General features: G+C 34.3%; 1 protein-coding gene across 4 annotated transcripts; it reads left to right on the plus strand.

The window, feature by feature from the left end:
• The first annotated feature begins 3718 nt into the window (after nt 1-3718).
• LOC126055777 (bifunctional methylenetetrahydrofolate dehydrogenase/cyclohydrolase 2, mitochondrial) lies at nt 3719-11852 on the plus strand. Of its 4 annotated transcripts, XM_049846375.2 has the most exons (6): nt 7474-7703; nt 8334-8431; nt 9122-9577; nt 9832-10040; nt 10254-10376; nt 10688-11852. In XM_049846375.2, exons 2-6 carry the CDS (start codon nt 8340-8342, stop codon nt 10813-10815), a joined length of 1008 nt encoding a protein of 335 aa, XP_049702332.2. In that variant the 5' UTR covers nt 7474-7703; nt 8334-8339; the 3' UTR covers nt 10816-11852. The 4 variants fall into 4 exon arrangements, with proteins under 4 accessions (XP_049702334.2, XP_063894922.1, XP_049702332.2 ...); XM_049846377.2 differs by lacking the exons at nt 7474-7703; nt 8334-8431 and adding an exon at nt 3719-3856; XM_064038852.1 differs by lacking the exons at nt 7474-7703; nt 8334-8431 and adding an exon at nt 3740-3852.
• Nucleotides 11853-22150: the final 10298 nt, after the last annotated feature.

Consider the following 22150-nt stretch of genomic DNA (forward strand, 5'->3'; position numbering starts at 1 on the left):
TGTACAAGATTTTATTTATAAGTGCATTTTGACCAAAAGAACAAAGAACTTGAACTTAAACACGAGAAATAATTTTCAGTATCTGAGATTTCCACCACCGAATGCTCATACTATTCTAGTCTATTAAATTATTTTATTATAAACAGATTCAGAGTATTCTTTACTGTTCTCTTTAAAATAATTTGATAGGCTAGAACAGAATGAACATTTGGTGGTTGTGACCCCTGCTTTGCTTGTAAAAATCTTTCTTTTTAAGGATAACCAATCATACGATTAGATACACAATCGTGCGATTAGATATCTGAGCTTTATCGATAGCAAATCGGCAAAGAAGGCAACAAATAGATAAAAAAAGACAAAAGATATTGCCCATTACACGAAAAAAAACAAAAGAAAAACACAACTTTTGAACTTTGAAATAATATCGAACAATATTTTCGTTCAAATACTGTTCAATTTATATTTTTTAATTTTGACCGGAGTTTCACTTTAATATATTTTTACGTATAATAAAATAAAGTAATAACCGTATATCATTTTCTCCCCTTTTTCCACGCTCGTCGGAGATGCACGCGATTTCACTTGTTTACTGTTTTAAGGGCGAGTACACATTGTAGTAGTTTAGATTGATGGCCAGTCGTTTATTAGTGAGATTTTAATGTTGACACAAAATTAATTACGATCAAGATATAAGCAAGTGTAAATTAGGAATGTTTAATGTTGATACTATTTTATTTTACTTTAAAAAAATATTTCAGGTAATCGGCTATATAAATAACCTAAACATTGGTGATTGGCCTCCTCATCCTAATGTCCTTATCCCAAACAAAGCAGACCTTAAAATAATGTGACCTTTTTTGGAAAAATGTGTTACAAATAGCTATCAAATCTAGAAAAGCCTATTTAAAAAAGCTGTGAAACGATCAAACGCAGGTAGGTACGTGTGTAATCAACGCCGCGGTTATCAAAAGGTGTCACTTTGACAAAATGACAGCGCGTTTGACGCCATATTGTTTTTGTTTGCTCGACCACAATACTCACACTGTGTGAACGCAGCTTTAAAAATTGTATTCTTCGATATTGTTTTATTTTTATACCTATTTGTACGATTTGTTTTATTAGGACTTCTACTTACAGAAAATAATAAATCAATCCACATGGATATTAAAAAATAGTATAAGTACCTATATAATAAATGCATAGAAGGTACATAATATAGTAGGTACATATGAGCTCGGTAAGAAGACTTAATACGTTAGAGTAAATAGCTATTTAAAAATTAGGACTTATACTTAACATATACCTAATACTTGTCACAGCTAATTTTATTTTCAGTAAAAACTTTTTTTATTCCTAATAAGAACATGTTCACGACTTTCGTTGCACAAACACACAAACGAAATGCATCTCAAGTTCGCAAGTACCTACGTCTCACTACGAGCTAGATTTTTCTAAAGTAAATTGCCTCTCAAGCTCCCTCGAACAAATAAGGACATTACTTTAAAACGCTGAGATCTTACATAAATTAGTTGAAGATTGTGCCTTTTGCTCTACGAATGGGAGAACTGCAGCTTTGCAAAAAAAATCGTAGAATTTCTCTCTGAACATTCAAATCAACATTTAAACGAAGAGAGAAAACGATAGTATCAATCGATACTATCGACAATGTATTTCAAGTATCATTATGATAAACAACCCTAACACATGGATAAATTATACTGCGTTCTTTAGCGTCCGGACTTCAAAAGTATGAAATTGCTAAGCTACATTGAGCCTTTCACTGCATAAGAGGGCCTGTGCCCTGCATTGGGACAGTAAAAAGGTTGAATTACAATAAATAGAATGACTAGTTGTAAACTACAACTTCCATAAAAATTTGCATATCCATCCCAGAAAACCAGCGTCCAAAAATAATGTTTCTGAAAGGAAACAAACACGGAGGTATCTATCTACTATTTCACTGGTTGTAATGTTGGCACCCACTTCTGGCTCCGTGGACATATAAATCTTGAAGTTGGCAATACTTATTTTTCCTATAGTCGACACCAATACCATATCGATATTAAAGACGAGTTCGCAAAAGGTTTTATGAAATTAAAATTTTACAGCTTCCACAACTGGAGTATTTTTGCGGTAAAACTTTTAATGTGATTCATTGCGTTAATGTAAAAATCCCATAATAGGTGTACTCGTTACTGAGAATTTTGAAAAACTGTCGTTCTTACTTGCCTGGGCGACCTTTAACCAGTGGTTTAGAGTTTAGAGAACAACAGAATGTCTGCATGATACTAAGTTGGGCAAAGAAAGTAGCACAAACGGCAAGTAGGTATGGTGAGTAAAACAATATCTGAAATGATTAATTTTCGCTTCTAAACATTATCGTAAGATGTGAAAAGGGTTATATCTCCATTCTAAACATTTAAATTGGTGCTGCATTTTTACTTGTTGTGCTCGCTGTTTTTATTAAATAGTCCAACATTTGATATTGACCCTACGCAGTCGAACGCTCAAATGACAGAGGTCTCAAAATTACTACGCACTTAGCGTAAGTTACACTAAATTGAGTTTAGGGTCTAACTGAGAGTCCACGGTTTGTTCCACTGTGGAACGTTGCCAAATGAATAAATAAAGATGTTTTACTGCAGAACTCTTGATATTGTTATTCAGGAATATTGAAACCTCTGTTTTGAATGGAGAATTTAGTTGTTTTGAAGCAAACAGTCATCTAGTTAATCTAGTTAATGGACTAAGAAAGGTTTTAGGAAAAATATATCAAATGCTTGTGGTCGTCTAGAACTAGGTGTACAGGATTTTGCTGTAGCATATATAGAGAACCAGGAATCTTAACTGTCCCAGGCGACGATAGTTTCTAAGATCTTCATACACAGTCAAAACATGTTTACAGCCGACAAAAACAGTAGAAGTACACATAAAAAAAAGGTTTCTAACCTAACAACGTTTCCATAACCAACAGTAAATCATTAAGTTTAACAAAAAAAATAATCAACACAAAACTAAAACGGGAACAACAATAACAATCGACAAATGGAAGTCAAAAACAATCTGACACAAATAAGTCCTTTGCGAAGTTGCTACAATACTTTATTATAAATTGTTTATTTTTCATCGAGGGCAACAGCGTAAACAGAAAATATTGCCAAAGGTCTGAGAGAAATTAAAAACTTTTAATTGAATATTAGCCAGCTGAGCGGTTATGGAAAGTAACTTTCTTCATTGGAGCTGTTCGTTCACTGTGTTAAAACTTGCCGAGATTGAAGTTGTACCGAAAATATGCGAGCTGGTAAAAAAGTAATTAAATTTGAAGGATCAAAAGTTCTGCCAAGGCGACGGAGAGCTGAGCTGGCTGAAATACTAACTGTATGTATATTTTTATAGAGCTCAATAAAGATTGAAAAGACAGCAATGAATTTGGTAAATTGTCGCTAGTCAGCAGCAAAACGAAATTGTGTTAGAATCAATTGTAAAATAAGAAGCTTATATGATGATCCTTGTTCTTATATTGTTTTAAATATGTTTACTGTTACGATATCATCTATCTTAGAAGGTATAAGGTATCTACTATAAAAGTCTTTCTACAAATCATTTGTGATGACATCATGACTACGGTCAAAATTAGTCACAATTTTCCTACATGTGCTAAAAATATAACTGACGTAATTGTCCTCAATATATTATTATCAGTCCACCTTATCAATAACAAAATTATCTAAACTATGCATATGGTTAACCACATTGCACTTTTCACATAGCTAGGGCCTACACGAATTGCATATAAAAGCAGGGTGCAATACAATATTTGATATCAATTGGTGACACGTCGTACTTCGACTGGTAGGTGAGTCTTTTGAAAATTTTCATGTAATGTTTTCATCTGCAGAATAATTAATTGTAATTTATAAAATATATAAAGCCAACCTATGAAAAAAAACTAATTATTTAATAAATAAATTGCATACAAAAAAAAAACGTTTTACAAAAAAATTAAACGGACTTCTAAAACAAAAAAAAAGCTATTGGGTGCATCGATTTCGGATTCATGTTAATGTTTTTAGAAAATCAACTGTAATCCTTCACTGTTGTATTAGTGTTATCAGACATACACCTAAGGGCCTATGCACACCACGTTTTTTAAATGCGCCGACGCGCGTTTCTAGTGATGCAGACGCGATGTAATCGCGCGTGTTTAGCGATACAGACGCGATGAAACGCGCGTTTGTATCGACAGCAAACTGCTCTGCAGGATAAAAAACATTTACAAAACGTGGTGTGGGTGTGCATAGGCCCTAAGTATCAAGTTTTTAACCTATGCATGCCTATAATTTTCGAGAGCGGCCCTCGATTTCTCTGAGTTTCCGTCATTAGATTCTGGACCTGATGAAACTGGGAAGCCATTTGGGAAGTACACCTTTTCAACTTAAAAAAGAATTGTTCAATTCGCCTTAATTAACCTATGTAAACGACGGAAAGATGCGCGAAAAAATATTTTTAAAACAAAATACAAACATCAGAATTGAAAAACTCTAACTTTTTTAGGAATTTTCTTATAATCAAACACATTAGACATATTGGTTGAAATCGTCAAAAAACGTTTGCTTATGGAAAATAGAACGCAAAAGCTTCAATCGTACACTCGTAATGCAAGAGAAAGGTATCAGATTAGACATGAAGTTCTGATACTTTCATGACCTTGCGATAGAGCAAGGTTATCCGTGTCAGATTACGATAAGATAGTAAGTAATATCGCATTAATCGATACATATGTAATTAGATAGCAACACGCAGTTATCAGTATTATAATGCACATGCTGTTTGTGTTTTGCATGACTGTTTCGTAACTATGTTTTTATTCTATCTATTTATAGTTGTGTACTAGCTAACGATCGACGACCTACCCTACTTCATTCACGTGACTGTCTGTCTAAAGACTTTTATCTATGGACTTTTTTACTGAATACCTAATTAGCAAAATTAAATTGGTTTGTTTTGATTCACTTTTAGATGGACGTTAATGGTCAAAATCATAAGGCAAAAATAAAAATTACCTATATAGGCACCTTTTATACCATGTTTTTATGCAAATAAATATTCTTATTCTTATAAAAGTAGTAGACTGTACATTTTGAACGTCAAAAAAAAGGTATACCTAAAGACGTCCCGTTTACATCGCATTACCTACGCATTTCTGTAAAATCAACGAAATCATCAATAATTGCGCGTGAATATGTCACAACTTCCCAATGAGCAATGTGATAAGAAAATTTAATATTATTGGCTTACGTAATTCACAGCAATATCATTTTTATTGAGATAAAATTGTTCCGTTAACTTTAAGTTCGTTTACTAGTGAATCGTGTATCTAACTGGCAAGATAAGGCTGTTTTTACACGGGTTTATTTTATAAGAATCGTTTAATTTAGAAAATATTAAAATCAAATAGGTATAATACAGAGAGGGAACGTCAGTTTACTTGTTTGTAATTTTGAGAATATTAAAATCACAACAATAAAATCTGTAGAGAGCGAACGCGAGTCTGTTTGCCTGTTCTCCGAAAATTTTAATGTTTGTACACAGAGATTGGCTTTTTTACCTGGATGACCATAGCGAGGAAGACGTCGCGTGTAAAATCTACTTTTTATAAAAACTAAACTTGTCTCCATCTCAATAAAAAAGTTTAGTCGCTCTCGAAACAAGATGTTGTTATTGCGTATGACTAATTACAGTAATTAAATTATCTGCTACTTCGAGACATTGACATAATACGTTATCTTATGACCTTTGCGTCACGGAACACACCCACGAGCGTCATATTTAAATATCGTCTTATAATTTTCATAGTTTCAATTTATTTGGTGCATACCTACTTAACTGGCGCACGGTGTATGGTGTTCCAATCTAAAATTGAGCCTGAACTATAATATAGTTATTAATTAAGTAACCGAATTGTTTGGCCATACACGCAATGGTGACATCCCGAAGTATTTTCAGGAATCATTTCCATCAGACTGAAGATCTAGCTGTTTCACTTTCTTACTTTTTACCTACCTATACCAACTTTAGAATATACAAGGACACTTCTTGTTTAATTGCTTTGTCACTAGGTAGATTATGTCCTAATTCGGCGAACTATTGTGCAATTTTTACCGAATAATGATCGCTATTCGTTATCTTATTTGCACTAACTTTATTCGGAGGTCGAGTGTTTTTCCGTATAAATTAACGTTATTTTTTTTTATTATTTACCAGATATTTCGCACTTCTGGAAAACAACCTGAATTATTGACAATAATAAACTCGTGCGTATTTTTTCTCTGGCCATATCTCTATACCACATAAATGACGTAGCGATGGCTTCTTATCGATTGGGCATTCCGTGGGTTTTAAAAACACATTTATGTTTATAATTTACAAAAATAGATAACGTTATGTGTTTTCTTTTTTTATCAAACTGCTCATATACAATAGAACGTCATGAGAAACCATTAATAAAGATAACGTATACAGTGGGTCCCAGGATTGACCCTTGAGGCACGCCACCGTGACTTGCAAGCATGTAGGGGCTTATCCGAAAAGCCGCTGACGTTGATTCTTGGTACTATATATTTGAGCGATGAACCACATAGCATCAAAATGTCAACAGTATTTTTTTTTAATATTATGAAGGAGTACGTACCATCTTTTAATCATTTCTTATACCTATTGCTCATGTCAAAGCTGGCAAATTCTCGAGGGGATACCTATTAATTATGTATGGTATTATATATATGACAAATTGTATTCTAAGTAGGTAGGTATGAACCTACCTAATTTTGTTTTTTTTAGTTCAAGTTTACAACAGTTCCTACAGAATTTCTGGAATTATTTGATTCCAATCAGTCTACGACAAAAAGATGTGCGTATTACAGCCTCTTCCTACTTCGTTTCAACTTTAATTAATTACTTCTTGGTATTAACCAAAGATAACGTTCGATTCATCTGTACGCGGTAGTAACATGTTAATTACAGTGATAAATATTATTTCTTACAATGATAACCTTAGTATTACGAAAAATATTCCGTCTATAACAATAAAACGGTTCCTACCCACTTCTTAACAATAGCTTTGTGCTAGGTAGTTATTTTATTTATTTATGAATTATTACCTACTTTTACAATAGGTATAAGTAGAGCGGCTATAGTTGCAAAAATTTTGAATAACAAAACGCAAAATTAGTGTCAAATGTCAAGTCAATGTCAAATGAGGCCGCCAACCAATGCCAGCAGGTGCACTCAAAAACCACAACAATAGAATACAAATTACACACCAGGAGAGTAAATTAGTATATTCTTTATTAATCTAATCACATAAAGGATAAAGAAACGACTAAAATAAGGTTTTATGTTACTATGCTATTACAATCTGATTGATTATCTTGCACATTCTATTTATTTTGAACAGGTAAGTTCGAAAACCATAACCTGCTAAGTTTGACACCCACGTTTCTCGCACATGACGATTGAAGGTGCTGTTTAGTAAAGTTTTGATTTGATTTCGTTCACTATAAAAGAAAAAAATAACCAATAAAAGGTACTGAACACTATTCAATAGTTGATTAGAAACATTCCACAGAAAAGCCACGTATTGTATACGTTGTTGGCACTGCCAAGTATTTAAAGAATTTCGAAAAGGAATCAATTTAAAAAATGTAAGTGAAATATTTAATAATTACTTTTTTTATTGCCTCAATTGACGATTGAATTACCATTGAGGTGAAGGCTATATTATAGACTCATTATAGTGCAGAAACGTGGTTAGTATAGTAGAAATAATTAACTGTTTAACCAAAAACACATGATACCTTAGTAATGTTTGGACTTCGGTTCCTAAACATGAGGAAGTTTGTATCCATTCAAGAAAACTGTTGATTCAACAAGTTTGTTACTTAAAATAAGCATTACCTTCTAACCTGCCATTTCTCATTCAACATTTGTCGAGGACTGTCAATTAATATTTCAAAATTAGAATTACAGGCAACCTAATTTTATTTTGTCTCTGTACGTTTTGTGTCAGCCAGTAGTAAGTCAGAATAGCTTTATCTTACCATTTGTTAAGTATTTACTTGTATCCAGTTTTAAGAAATCCCCTATAAGTGGATAAAAGCAGTTTACACCTGACCAGCTGATATTAACTGAACTACGTAACCCATTGATGTTCTCATTTTAAAACTGTCATTATCTGGTTTAATTTGGATGAGTTTCTATACTTGGAATATATGCGTTATCTCTGTTGTAAACTGTTTGGCCATGTTGACCTAATGACCCGTGTACGTTGGCAGTAAGCGATGAGGCAAATCCTACGCCTCCGAGTATTCAGTTCACTTCTGACATCCACAATGAGAAGTCACACGTACATTGATTCTTTGGGCTCGGCCAGGTAAATTTTAATACTGTGAAATTGTGTTGTGGCTTGCAAACTTTTTTTTGTTTGCTTTTTGATTTTCTTTTTTTTTATTTGACCTTGCACTCTATATTTTAGTATTTGGGTTCATTTGTGTTGTTATAATTTATTTTGATTCTAAATTTAATTTCACTTGTATTTTAGCTTTAAAATGATGGCCTTCGAGATTAGAGAGTTTATTTAGTTTCAAAATTATTTCACTATTATTTTCTTATCTATTTTATTGTTTTATGGATTACTTACATATTACCTGCACACTTATATCCACTATCTAAATGTGTGATGAGTATACTTTGCAATCTTTCAATAATTGTGTGCCTCTAATCATAATACAATGATATTTTATTGATTCAATGAATCAATGCTAGCAATGTAGTGTCAACTTTTGAATTTTTATTGTATCGAAAGTTAACTTAGAAGAATTTCAGAACACACATGATAATGATTTACTACTCACTCTAAATTCATAACATATTAATATTGTTTTATTGACTGGCCTGTGCAATACCTTAAAATATAAAATAGTGTTGATTAATTTATTAACAAGCCCAAATAATCAAAAGAGTGTTTACTTTTTTTTAATGTCCCTAATCAAAATAATCAATTCAATAATTAAGCTCTGTAAGCATGTATTTCTTATATAATTTGTTAATTTTGTTGAAACAGCATCATGGCCCGAATCCTCGACGGCAAAGCACTGGCAGGAACAGTAAAGGATGAATTGAAGCAAGAAATTGCAAATTGGATTAACCTGGGACACAGAGCACCTTCTATCCGATGCATCTTAGTAGGAGAAGACCCGGCTAGCCACACTTACGTTAACAACAAGATCATAGCCGCAAGATATGTAGGCATCAACGCTGAAGTCATTAGACGTGACAGCACAATAACAGAAGACCAACTTATCCAAGAGATACAAGCACTAAACGCAGACAGCACCGTTGATGGCATTCTTGTACAACTGCCAATTCCTGAGACAATGAGTGAGAGAAAAGTGTGCAATGCGGTCGCTCCTGAGAAGGACGTTGATGGTTTTCATATTGTGAACATCGGACAGCTCTGTGTTGATATGCCAACGTTAGTTCCTGCGACTGCCTTGGCTGTGATAGAAATGCTGAAGAGGTAAGTTTTCAATTATTATTAAAATATTGAGGGTTTTGTTCATTTTTGTTTTCAAACACGTATTGTTTCTGTATTATGTGTAAAAATAAGGTGTTAAGAAAGTAATCGGAACTATCAATCTAATCAACAAAATCAATACCTTATTTACTAGTCTCGACATACAGTCATAATTATTCCCCTTCGAATTTTAATGGAAAGCAAATCAACCAAAGATCATGTAAGCAACAGATATGACAATTCACACATTGTTTTAGATTCAACATCGAAACCTTTGGTCGCAACGCGGTCGTAGTGGGCCGGTCAAAGAATGTTGGTCTGCCTATTGCAATGATGTTGCATAGTGACAAGAAACATGACAATGGACTCGGAATGGATGCTACTGTCACTATCTGCCATCGTTATACACCTAAAGAACAGCTGGAATTCTTCTGCCAAAATGCCGATATTATTATTACTGCCACAGGTATTTATTTGAAAATTGTATTATTAAATGCTTGAAGCAATTTTATTGTGTGCCTTAATTAGACGTGATAAGCTCTTCAATAACTTCTCGAATCAGTACTTTCAAGTACATAATTAATTTTCAAGTTACTTAAACGTATTTCACACTTTTCACTCCTTTTTATATAATAATTTTTTGTCTTTTTTTCAAACAATTTTTTTTTTTGCGTGATAGGTGTACCAAAACTTATCAAAGCAAACATGATCAAGCCCGGTGCTACGGTAATTGATGTTGGCATCACTAAAGTTACTGACGAAAATGGAAAATCCAGGCTAGTTGGTGACGTTGACTATGATGGTAAGTTTTTATTTTAATTTCGTTTATTATTCAACTGCCAAGGATTACGTTTTTCACGTGTACCTTGTATAAGTATGTCAAGGAGTCTTACTTTCAAAAGTATTTTCCGATAATAATTGTTGATTTTTTTATTTTCTATTTTATTTATTTTACCTACTCAAGTAGACAAGCACCTTGGAACTTACCTTGAATAACATCAACTTCTTGTACATTTATTTTCTGTACCATATCTCCAATTTTCTTAAATAGGAGAATATTCTTTTTTTTTTTCTTTTCCGTTCCTCACTCTTTTTTTCTTATTTTTCTAACAGAGGTTAGCAAAGTTGCCGGTGCCGTGACGCCAGTCCCCGGTGGAGTGGGACCCATGACAGTCGCCATGTTGATGCACAACACATTCCAGGCTGCCAAACATCAGAGGGCAAAAGCACAGTTGCAGTAAAACTCTAACAGACAAGTGAAAACCCTGAAATATTATAGGTAGAAAGAATTTTTTTTTAATGTCCGTCGAAATATTTAAAATATTGAAAAAAATACATGAATATTCACAATGAAAACGGGTACTACAAAAAGTTTTTTCTATTAACTTTTCTTCGCCCTATTATATTTCTAAGGTGACACTCGTGTCTAAATATTGCCCAGTGATTAAAATCACTGTATTCCTACTGACGTCTTCCGGCCGCTACGTTTATGCCTACGAGGCATATCTGCATTTTTAGTCTTTTTTCGTTATTTTTTTGTATTAATAAATCTACTTAAACTGTATAACAAATTGAAAAGATTTCTTTGTTTTGTGACAAAGTTTTGAAGTTGTTACGTGATCGGAATCTCTAATTCGAAATATTCCCTTTTTTATCTCAAAAAAAAAAAATCCATTGTGCCTTAGATTGGTGGACAATTTCCTAAATAAAAAATTATATTATTAGCTAGTGTATAAGAATCATTGAGTATTATAAATGTAATTAATTATTGTTATAAGTGGGTAAATTAGTTACTCTTAAGATTGTTTATTTAATTTAAAATGTACTAGAAAAATAATTTCTATGTTATATTGATTGTTATATCAAAACATTCCTTTCCATTCAGGAATGGCTGTGAATGTGACTAGCACGTTTTGAGGCTTGCTCAAAATATCCGCCGAAATACATACTGTGCAATATTGAACTTTATAATAAACATGTTAAAGTGCAATATGCCATATCGCAGTTGACGATTTTCAAATTCCTGTCTTAACCCTATGAAAATAAGGTTTAATATTACATGTTATAGTTAATACCTAATTTTGATGCACAAAAACATTGATTGTTTAATCTGATCCTAATATTGTACCTCTATTATTGTTATAGTTTTTGAAATATAAGCATGAAAGACGAAGCTATATTTAAATGTACCTAGTTCTAAGTGGTCTTTGTGACAATATATTGTGTTTGTTGTTAAATACAACTATTTATTTATATAATATACTTTTCTTATCTTAAATTTTGGTTTAATTTTATTAATTTTCCCCCCAAAGAAAATTAAAATCTTACTCATTATACAAGCAGGCAAAAGGGTATTTGATCATGTTTCTCATACCTTGGTGCAGTCAGCAACAAAATCGATTAACACCAACAAAATTACAAAATACCTTAACCTATTAGAAGTCACTGTCCAAAATTACAAAATTTTAGGAATTACCTATGACTGTACTCAATCGAGTACAGTACAAAATGACAAAAATACCTTACCACCTGAATCTCCCATAGACGTAATTGTCACGCCTACAGAACGAAATATTAGTGGGTTGAACAATTCAACTGTAACCGAACCATTTTCAGTTGTCCAATCACCGATTAGACAAATGGGCTTCAATTTGACGGTTAGCTATGATTTGGTTATTGTTACTACCGAATAATATCTTTTTTACTAAGTAGATGCCTACCTAAAGCAATTTCTAGGGTTCCCAAAGTCAAAGGTGTAAATAAGATGTCATTGATATAAATAAATGAATAGAACTGTTACCAGGCAAACTCGTTATCTCTTATCAAGTCACATGTGAGAAACATTATAGTAAGTTCATCTCAGTTCAAGATTGCGTGTGATATAGCAAGTATGTGGGCAAACCCAGTAGGTAAAGTAATAGTTATGTGGCAAACCCGTCGACTAGGTACGATTATTATTAATGACCGTGGTTAGAGGTAATCGATTTTCTATTGTTAACCTTTGCTAGGCAATAGGTACCTACGTTCCTTGCTAACCTATATTCAGGTACGGTAAGTAGTTTAAAGTTGGTAGAACTTTGACACGTAGGAGTTGGTAGAGTTCATTAAACAAGTAAATTAAAAAAAAAACGCAAAAAGAGGTACCTACCGATAGCCATATCCGTGTAACTTTAGGTACACCTAACTTAAGTATTATTAAATCGAAACATAGGTATACGTAACTGGACCATAGAGTATGAAATCACTTTGAATAATCAAACTTGATCTGAGAATCAAACAAGCGAAGTGGCTAACGGTCATTCCTTTTCTGTATGAGAAGAGACTTGTGCCTTGCAGTGGAAGTGGTAAAAGGTTGATGATAGAAGCAAACATACCTTGGTGTGATACCTACCTACATGTAAGTAGGTCCCTAATGTTAATTAATTAGGTAATCCAAATACTTTCTCAATGGGAAGTACCTAGTTGCCTAAGTAAGTACTTCCCTAAGTAAGAAACATACCGTTTCTAAAAACTTAGGCACAAGTGTCCTTCCTTCTAGAAAATCTCAAAGGAGTCCTAACTTAGGTACTTAGCACATTAAGTGAACAGTTGAACCTCTTAGTTTCTGTCACGCAACTCGACCGATTTCCTTTATACCTCTGCAAGTTCGCAATATTTCGTTCAGAACAAGTCTTCGCCCAAATTAATTACTTACACAGTTAATTGAAAAAGTTGTCGCCACGTGTTTCAATTATAATTACGTAAACGTTTCCTTGTACGTGAGATGTCAAGGAAATTACTTCAGCGGGCCCAGAACGAACGTGAGTAAGAAAACTTGGAGTTAAGTAAATACTTAATGTTAATAACTTGAAACCTCCACAAAGGTACCTAGATACCCACTTCACCCGTGCATCTTAGAGCACGTAAATGTCGGTCCTGCGCCTGATCTCTCTCCGGTCGTGTCGGATTGCCTTCCCATCGGGCTATGAGACTGAAGGAATAGTGAGTGCACCTGTGTCTGCGCAGATGCTTGAGCACTATAGGTAATACTAGCTGCGCAGTTGGCTGATCTCCTTACATGAGAACAGCCGTCGTAGCTGATAATCGGCTAGGAGAACATCATCATCACACCTACCTACTTATCTACTAATGGATGACCTACAAGTTAGTATAGTTCACGCCAATTAACTTTGCATTTCTGAATTTAGCTAATATAGATCGAATTGTACCTACACTGCCTTCCCTCATACCTACACCCACTACGGCTATCTTTAAGTAGTTTCACACAACTGAACTAATTACATTAAAAAGAACATTAAAGGATTGATAAGGATGATGATGAAAAGTTATAATCGAATAACTATTTGCCTTTACTTCGTACTAGCAGTTAACGATAACCTCAAGACTTATCTCTTATTATTTACGTTACAACAGTCCCCTGCGAGGGGTCAAATAGATTGTATGACCTCAATCTCGTGAATGCTACAATGCTTCACTTGACGATTCAATTATTGAGACTCTTTCGTCATACTCATGGCAATTGAAGTTTTTTCTGGATGACACATAGTCCTCACGCATGTGTGCTGTTAATAAAGTCAGGACAAAATGGGGAGGGACTTAGGTACGCCCAACGGGCGGGTAAGGAGACTCCTGTCCCAACAAAGTCCTAGCTTAAATGAGGGCTAAATAACGCTTGGTGACCGGGACTGTTGAAAGTCTTTCTGCAGCTCATTGTTTCCAGAGAGCTTTCTAGTGAAGCAGGTTAAGGAGGCAGTTATGTGGTTTGTTTCAGGTCATTTCTTTTAGCCATTTAAAAGGTGACAAATTGATCAAAGGCGTGTCTCAGTCTGTCACCATCATCTTATATTTTTTTTCAATACAACGTAATTACAACACAGAGGCGTAATATAAATAATAAGTCGTAAACAATATTAATTCGACTACCAAAATTAGTAGGTACCTATAATATGCATGTTTTCCTTCAATGTTTTATATTATGACTTGTTAATTTAAAAACTATCGCGTTACATTATATAGATATAAAAATATCAAGTTTCTCTTATCGCGAAACTTGATATTTTTATATCCGTATTGCGTTAGACTGAGTATTTGCGTCAGCAGTTTTTTAAGAAAACAATTTTATTGTTTGTATAAACTTACTAAAGGAGAAGCGATAACATAAAGGCAGATGAGTCAACAGTTACTATCTGCTATCCATTGCCACTCCCACATTCCCCCGTCCAGACTGAGTAGGATCTATATTTTTTTTTTATATCGCGACACCTTCACACACGATCGGTTAGCCCCATGGTAAGCTATTTATTAGCTTGTTTTACGGGTGCCTACAGAATTGATAAACTACATATAGGTACTTTACCTTCATGACACCCAAACCATAGCCAACAAATGCTTATCACACAAATGTTGAGCGTACCGGGAATCAAACCAGGGGCCATCATTTCGGCAGTCGGGCAAGGTGATCATTGCGCCAGCGAGGTCGTCATATTTATAGGTAGGTACTTCGGTACGGAATTACCAATGCCATATTTTTTTTTAAAAGAGCTTGATTGTTCGAAAAAGCTTTCGAGTCTGAGTGACTACTAGAGATTTGGTGACTTACATACCGGCGACTACGCAAGCAGTGGCTAGTCTATAAATAAACTACGAATAACTTGACATTTGTTCTCAAAATGTTCGAGCCTAGCCTTCACCAGATCCCTTTTCAATGAAGGGTTAGTGTGTTCTGTGCTGCCTTTCAATTACTTTAATGATCAAATGTTAGGCTAGACCCTAGGGCCACGCTTAGGTCATTAAGGGTATGTTTCATTAGAACGCCGTTAGCAAATGTAGGTATTTACATAATGCGTTGATTAAAAAGTTATCTACGTACGTAAGAAAATGCGTCGTACTTCAATTGATTGTCAAAAATGGTGCGATTTAAATGTTTATAATATCTATTGTGTTGTTTTACTTGCAAATTATAATCAGTCCTGAATTGTCGCTTATCTATCACATTGGTAACAATTCTAATATTTACACATAGGTAATTGTAAATGCGCGAGTCTGAAGGGTAGCTTTACGTAGTGTGAATGCGTAAATGAGACAAAAATTGGAAGATTGTGAATTTTGTCTAAATGTGAGATATATTTCTTTTGAATGCTAGTCAAATCACGAGAACCATCAATATCTAGGATACCAAAATCCTAGATATTTACCATTATTTGAAAAAAAAGCCTTTGTCTTTTGTTTTTTTCAGAGAATTGTAACATTTCCACGCACAAACTCTTCATTACAAAGCTTAGGCAAGTAATTAAGAAGGCTGGTTACACACGAAAGGAAACACGAGTCCCTTCTGAAGATCCTAATGAACTAAATGTAGGAGCCATACTCAATTAGTATGATTGGCAATCTACGTAATCTCATTGTGTTATTTGTCACCGAGTGAAGGGCTGTAGGTTTTTGTGTAATTCATTATGTGTCCGCAGCCTTAGGTAAGGTTTTGTGCTTGCGAGTGGAATTTTTATTTCGTTAAATATTAGTGTGTTCTACCCTTAACTTATAGACGCCGACCAACAGATTGTGGACTGAATATTTAATGCGAATATGTACTAATGAAATAAAAAGTTATAAAATGTAGGTACTTGTGTATTTTTTAGCTTGAATCAAAATGTTACAGCCTAATTTTATTATTTTCGTCTTTATTGAACTAAGCCGGATTTCTTTTTTTTTCTAACATCGTTATGACCAACTGACTTAGGCTATCACAATCCACGAAAAGGCAGATAGCAGATAGGTATGTACCTTACCTCTACATATACCTCTATAAAACAAAAAATCTTATCGAACAATATTTTTTTCATCCGCAACTTCAAATCCGGAATATAATTAGGCACTAGTCAGAAGCTCAGCTCAAACTATCAAAATAGATTCAAAGCTACAAAATAACTGGATACCTATGTGTAACATTTTAAAATTCAAATTCCACGAACATAATTGACTCCCGTAATGGCGTCCATTTTGCTAAATCATATCAATTCTGTGGCTAAACGTATCATTTATTTGCACGCAACTGCTCGTTTCTAACTCGCTGAATGTTCAACAAATATGTATATTTAAGCTATTCATTTGATATGCACCCCTTCGCACGCATTATTGTGCAATCTAGTGGTGACAATCAACTCATTAGTGTGGGTAAAACCCATGCAAAACCCCTTGTGTAAGATCTGAATATTTTTATTAAAGGGTGAACAATAATGAAAAAAGGAAATTCGTCCAAAGATTTGTTTGGAAAACAAAAGAGAACGATTGTTTCAAAAGGTCTTTAACTTAATTCTATATTCAAACCACTATATGCTTGTACATTGCAGTATTAATTGTCACTGAACCATTTAATTGTTTTAACAATTAACAGCCTTACTTATAAAAATCAACTAATCATCTTCTAAGCATTGTTTTACCTAATTACTACTTAAGGCATTAAGTAGTGATTAAATTATTTTGACCTATAAACGTTGCTTAAGCATGTCTTAAGTAAGGAACAGATAATGACATAAAAACATACTAATTTCCCAACACTACCGGAATGTTGGTAGCTTAAAAAAATATTTGTCATCAAAACGTTGTGTAATGGCAACAATGGCATCCGTAAAATATAAAATTAAAAAGTTGAGCTGTCAATAAACCGGAAATGAAAAATCAACTGGTACGAATCCAGCCATTTTGCTAATTAGCGGGTTAAACAAGGGTGTGAGGTACTTAATTTGACAGTTAATTTAAGACATTGCTAAGAAAATGATTTAGTTCAGCCACGTTTATAAGTAAGCTTTTTTCTTAAACACCCCTTAAGAATAACTTATTATTTAATTCACGTTTATAAGTAAGACTGTTAATGATTAGATTAAATAATTAATACATTGATTGTAATTGTAAATTTCAAAATCTCTACACTCAATAGATTAAGAATATTCACATCCCATCTTAAAATCTGAAAGCAGCTCAGAGCGCCAACTGTACGGTAACTGAGTCATAAAATCTTTCAGTGGAATTATTACAACTGAAACCACTTAAGTACTAAAACCGTGTATACACCTGGAAACTGAGAGGTTCTTGATGTACCTTCAAGGTTTTGAGGGCATCTGGAAACAGGATTTCAATTCTTATCGAGTTTTTTTTTAATCTTAAAAGATCCGTGTTTGTTCTTTAACTAAAAATATGATGAAATCATGAGCGTTATCGTTGTGTTACAATGTTTGCGTAATTTTAAGTATACTTTTGCTTCTTTAAACTACAGCTTCTTCCAGTGGTTTCACCTACGTCCCGTGGGATTTATACCTACTATGATGCAACCAATTCATCAGCTTTATAATATTAATAGACATAAGTACCTAGTATATTCTCAAACCTGTGTTAGGGAACTGCTAAAAGCACTAGGTAATAAAAATAGATGTCCGAGAACGTATCGATTTCGCTCCTAAAACCAATTCCTACCAAATCAGAGAGCATTACACATTTTCGAAGATTCTCAAAATGTGTACATTATCTCCTCTAAAATCATCCACAAAGCCAAAGTTTTCACTGCACATATATTTTTCAAGTATTTGCATAAGGTCTTTGGTCAGACGGATGAGGAATCCGTCGCGAGCATCAATTTTAAGGAAGTGTTAAAATTCAAACGTCCGCCGTTGCGATCAGCGCCAGTAAAATGCAGAGATTTATGTGACGGCCCCGAAAACAGCGACGTGGGTACGTAAACAAGAAATGGTATTTATTTTACCTACGGGAACTCAAAACGACATTTACGTATCATCGCTTTGACCTTTTTCTATTTAAATGATGAATGAATGAAAAGAACACAGTAATCAATAATTATTCGTTAAGCAATAGCTAATATTGACAGCAAAGTCACATTCTTATTGATTGAATCCTATATAGTTGGCAAATTGTGTAGATATAGTTTGTCTACTCCTAAAAACAAGTACCTAAATTCTCCACAGAACACGCTTATATTTTTTTCATGTCATATTCAAAAAGTTCGACTACATCCAACACTAACAAAGACGTCTACTTAAAAATGTCACCACTTCTTTTAATAAGGTCCGCAAGCAAACTGGAGCGAAACTAATGAATGCTTTAATTTCCTTAATAAAGATTTGCATTCACTACTGCTTAATTAGTACTCGAACTAACAAGAAAGAATTCCGACTCTAACGAGATAAAAATAAAAGATATTTTCTTCTGTGGATCGCTTACTTAATGGCCGTACAGTGAGTACGAGTATGTAGGTTTGCTGGCAAATCTTCGCGTTTGCAAAATGCTTTGGATTATGATTTCCGTCCGTCCGCACACTGGACAGTGTCAGGACCGTCTGAAACTATTTTTGCGCTTCGTTTTCGAGGAAGTACGATGCTGATAATGTATCCTAAGTATAGGTACACTTATTTTACCACTTTTATAAGTATGCAAGCCTATAAGTAAAATCGTTTTACTTGTCAATAATGTGGTAAAGACTGTTTATGGATGTGACATTTTTTAAAGAAAATTTGCGTAAATAAATAGGGGAGTACGTAGCATACCTATGTCTTTTGCTTTCAAAAAAGCATTTTTTTCGAACCTTACTTATATTTTTATGTAGATATGTATTATGACTTCCTTTCTAACGGTAAACTCGTAAACAGGAAACCAAATCAACATACAGACACGCCTTTGCATCATTACTATCGCGACATAAAAACATTTCTTCACAACGTTAAGCCATTCATTTCACAAACTTTACTTATACGAAACTTGACAACATTCTTGCATAGCTATGACTTTGTTTCTAAGTATAAACAGTGGCAATGCTATGAGGTTCATTTGTTTCTCGAACTTAGGAACTTCTTCACGCGTGAGGAAGCGCGAGAGAAACTTATGGCATGTTGGTTTTAACAGCGGCATAGTGTCCAGAGCTCAATTCCAGAGTACAGAGCCTGTAAATTGGTGCTGATACCCATTACCGTTGTAAAGCGTGTAAGTAAAGGGCCTGCGCCTGGTCTGTGCCCTGTTGTGTCCGATTGTCATCCTATCGGACTATGAGAATTATGAAATATAGGGCGCAATTATGTCTGCGCAAATGCTTGTTCACTAGACATTCTCTTCTATATGTCCTGCTCAGCCGGCTGAACTCCTTAATTTGGAGAACAGCCACTGTAGCCAAAATTGACATAAACACTACAATAAAACGTGAACATTTACCTACAATACGATAAATTAGCCATCACAACACAGCGGTAACGTGGTTCCACACCACACTAGACTAAGCTAAAGGAACGCAATTTACTCATATATTAAAGAGTGGATCGATCGTCTTGTTCGCGGCGACAATGGCTGAAGCCAACAAATGCAGGAACTGCGATGCAGACCGGTATTGTGTATTGCTGCCTCGGGATGTACTGCCAGATGGAAGTGTGTAAATGTAAGAGGCAGCGGGTTATTTACTTGTAGGTAATATGTTCAGTTCATAAATACATTGACTACGGATTGTAAAACACTGGTACTCAGCTGCATCCGGTTAGCCGACCCCATACCTCGTTAGACTTCAGACGAGAAATCTCACAGAATTGGAATTATTAGCATCATCCACTAGCTTCACCCCAGTTAAAAAAAGTGTTCTGAGTAAAATACTAGCGGCATCCTGATACAAATATCCTTTACCAAATTTCTTTTTTTTATATTATTTATGTACCTTTTTTTTTTTTTTTTGAAATCGGTTAAGAAGATTTGGTGTAAAAGCGTGACAGCTGAGTTACTTTTACATTTATTATCCCTTGCAAAGATTGCTATCATCCGTACTTCTATAACTTGCACCACAGATCAAACAAGCAATAGAAGAGGCGATACCTAACAAGCATTACGAACGCAATAAGCCACGGAGCAGCACGTTGTAAATGTTGCACCGCGCGCCACATCGCTGCACGTGCTATACTTTCTAGCTCTTTGCATGGCAAATGGCACGTGGGAATCTTCTTGGAAAAGGGAATCTATATCTACGTTATATAATCAAATCCCTACTAATATAAATAATATTATTAAGCAAAAGTAACTCTATCTGTCACGCTTTCACGTCTAAACCACTGAACTGAGTTTAATAAAATTGTATACAGAGATAGAGTTGTCCCAGAGAAAGAACAGAATAGTTTTTATCCCGGACATTTGAAGAGTGCTCTTGAAAACTCGAAATAGGCGAACTCGATGCGGGCGAAGCTGCGACCGAAAGCTAGTGATATAAGTAATAAAAATCAAAGTAGCCTATTGGTTTCCTGAATAGATAGGCTATATGACACTGAAATAATTTTTGAAGAAGAAAATTCGCGATAATCCGCATTTAAACGAAAAAAGTCTCTTCAGTTTTATGAGATTAGCATAGTTTTTTAACATTATGAGTAGACCTGTACTTAATACTATCGGTAAACATGTAAATAACCTTAATTATACCTACTCCACAGTACAATCAATGTGCAATTAAAATAAAGCACACACCACATAAAACAAACGAACACTGAAAAACAAAATTAAAACGAGCACGATTTCTATGCAGTTTATTTACTGTAAAGCTTACCAATCTATCACTAGGTACAGTCGCCATCAGAAATGTATGAACTACAGGCGCACACTAATTTGTGTCGCGATATTGCAATTGCAACTGAGGCGATTAAACCGTTGTTTTCGTACAACAACGTACATTTAGAACCGAATTGATAGTTCACTGTTAATTACAGGTTCTCGGTTTCACCTACATTTATCGAATCGATATCAGTTTCTACTCTGACAAAAATAATTGTTTTATACGAGTTGGGGTCAGTGTAATATTTATTAAAGCTAGCGGGTATGTCGAACAAATTATTTTAAATGGAATCAATATTGTCGCTGCCGTTCTGAGAACTGTCGTGCCGACCGATATAAAATGCACATGAAAACTCCGTGCATTACGGACTTTTTAAACAAAGCGTAAATATGGTTGGTTAAATAGGAAATATTTTATTCAAATTGTAAATAAAGTGAAATTACAACTATTTAGTTTGTGTTTGGACTTCACATGAATTATAAATCGTCATTTAAATATGATTACTTTAAAAAGCGTACCTATATTTATTGCCTATCTGAAAAATCAGGCACAAATTATTTTAGGTACATTCAACATGAACCAAAATGAATAAAATAGTTTGCAACGCAATTAAAATTCAAGCAAACCATTTAGAAACAATGCACCAAATTCCGTTGCTCAAACTAAAATCCCGTACTATCAAAGAACATTTACTATTGACCCAATAAACAAACACCCAAAACAATAAATAACGCGATAAAATAACCACCAAAACGAGATATTATGTATTGTATTTCGGTTTCGCACAAATCTCTCGAAGCGAATGCTATATATCAGACAGCAAGTACAGTCGGCGGCATATTTATAGACAGAGAGCGGTTGCAATAATCTGTGCGATTGGTTGCGATCGCAAGCGGCGCGATATTAACGTCCGTCGATAACGTAGCGATTCGCTTCGTTGCAGTTACGTGCTGTTACAATATATTGAGAGGAACCAAATGAGTCGCTCTTTGAAAAAA

This window comes from Helicoverpa armigera, chromosome 17 (assembly GCF_030705265.1).
Source record: "Helicoverpa armigera isolate CAAS_96S chromosome 17, ASM3070526v1, whole genome shotgun sequence".
Taxonomy (NCBI): Eukaryota; Metazoa; Arthropoda; class Insecta; order Lepidoptera; family Noctuidae; genus Helicoverpa; species Helicoverpa armigera.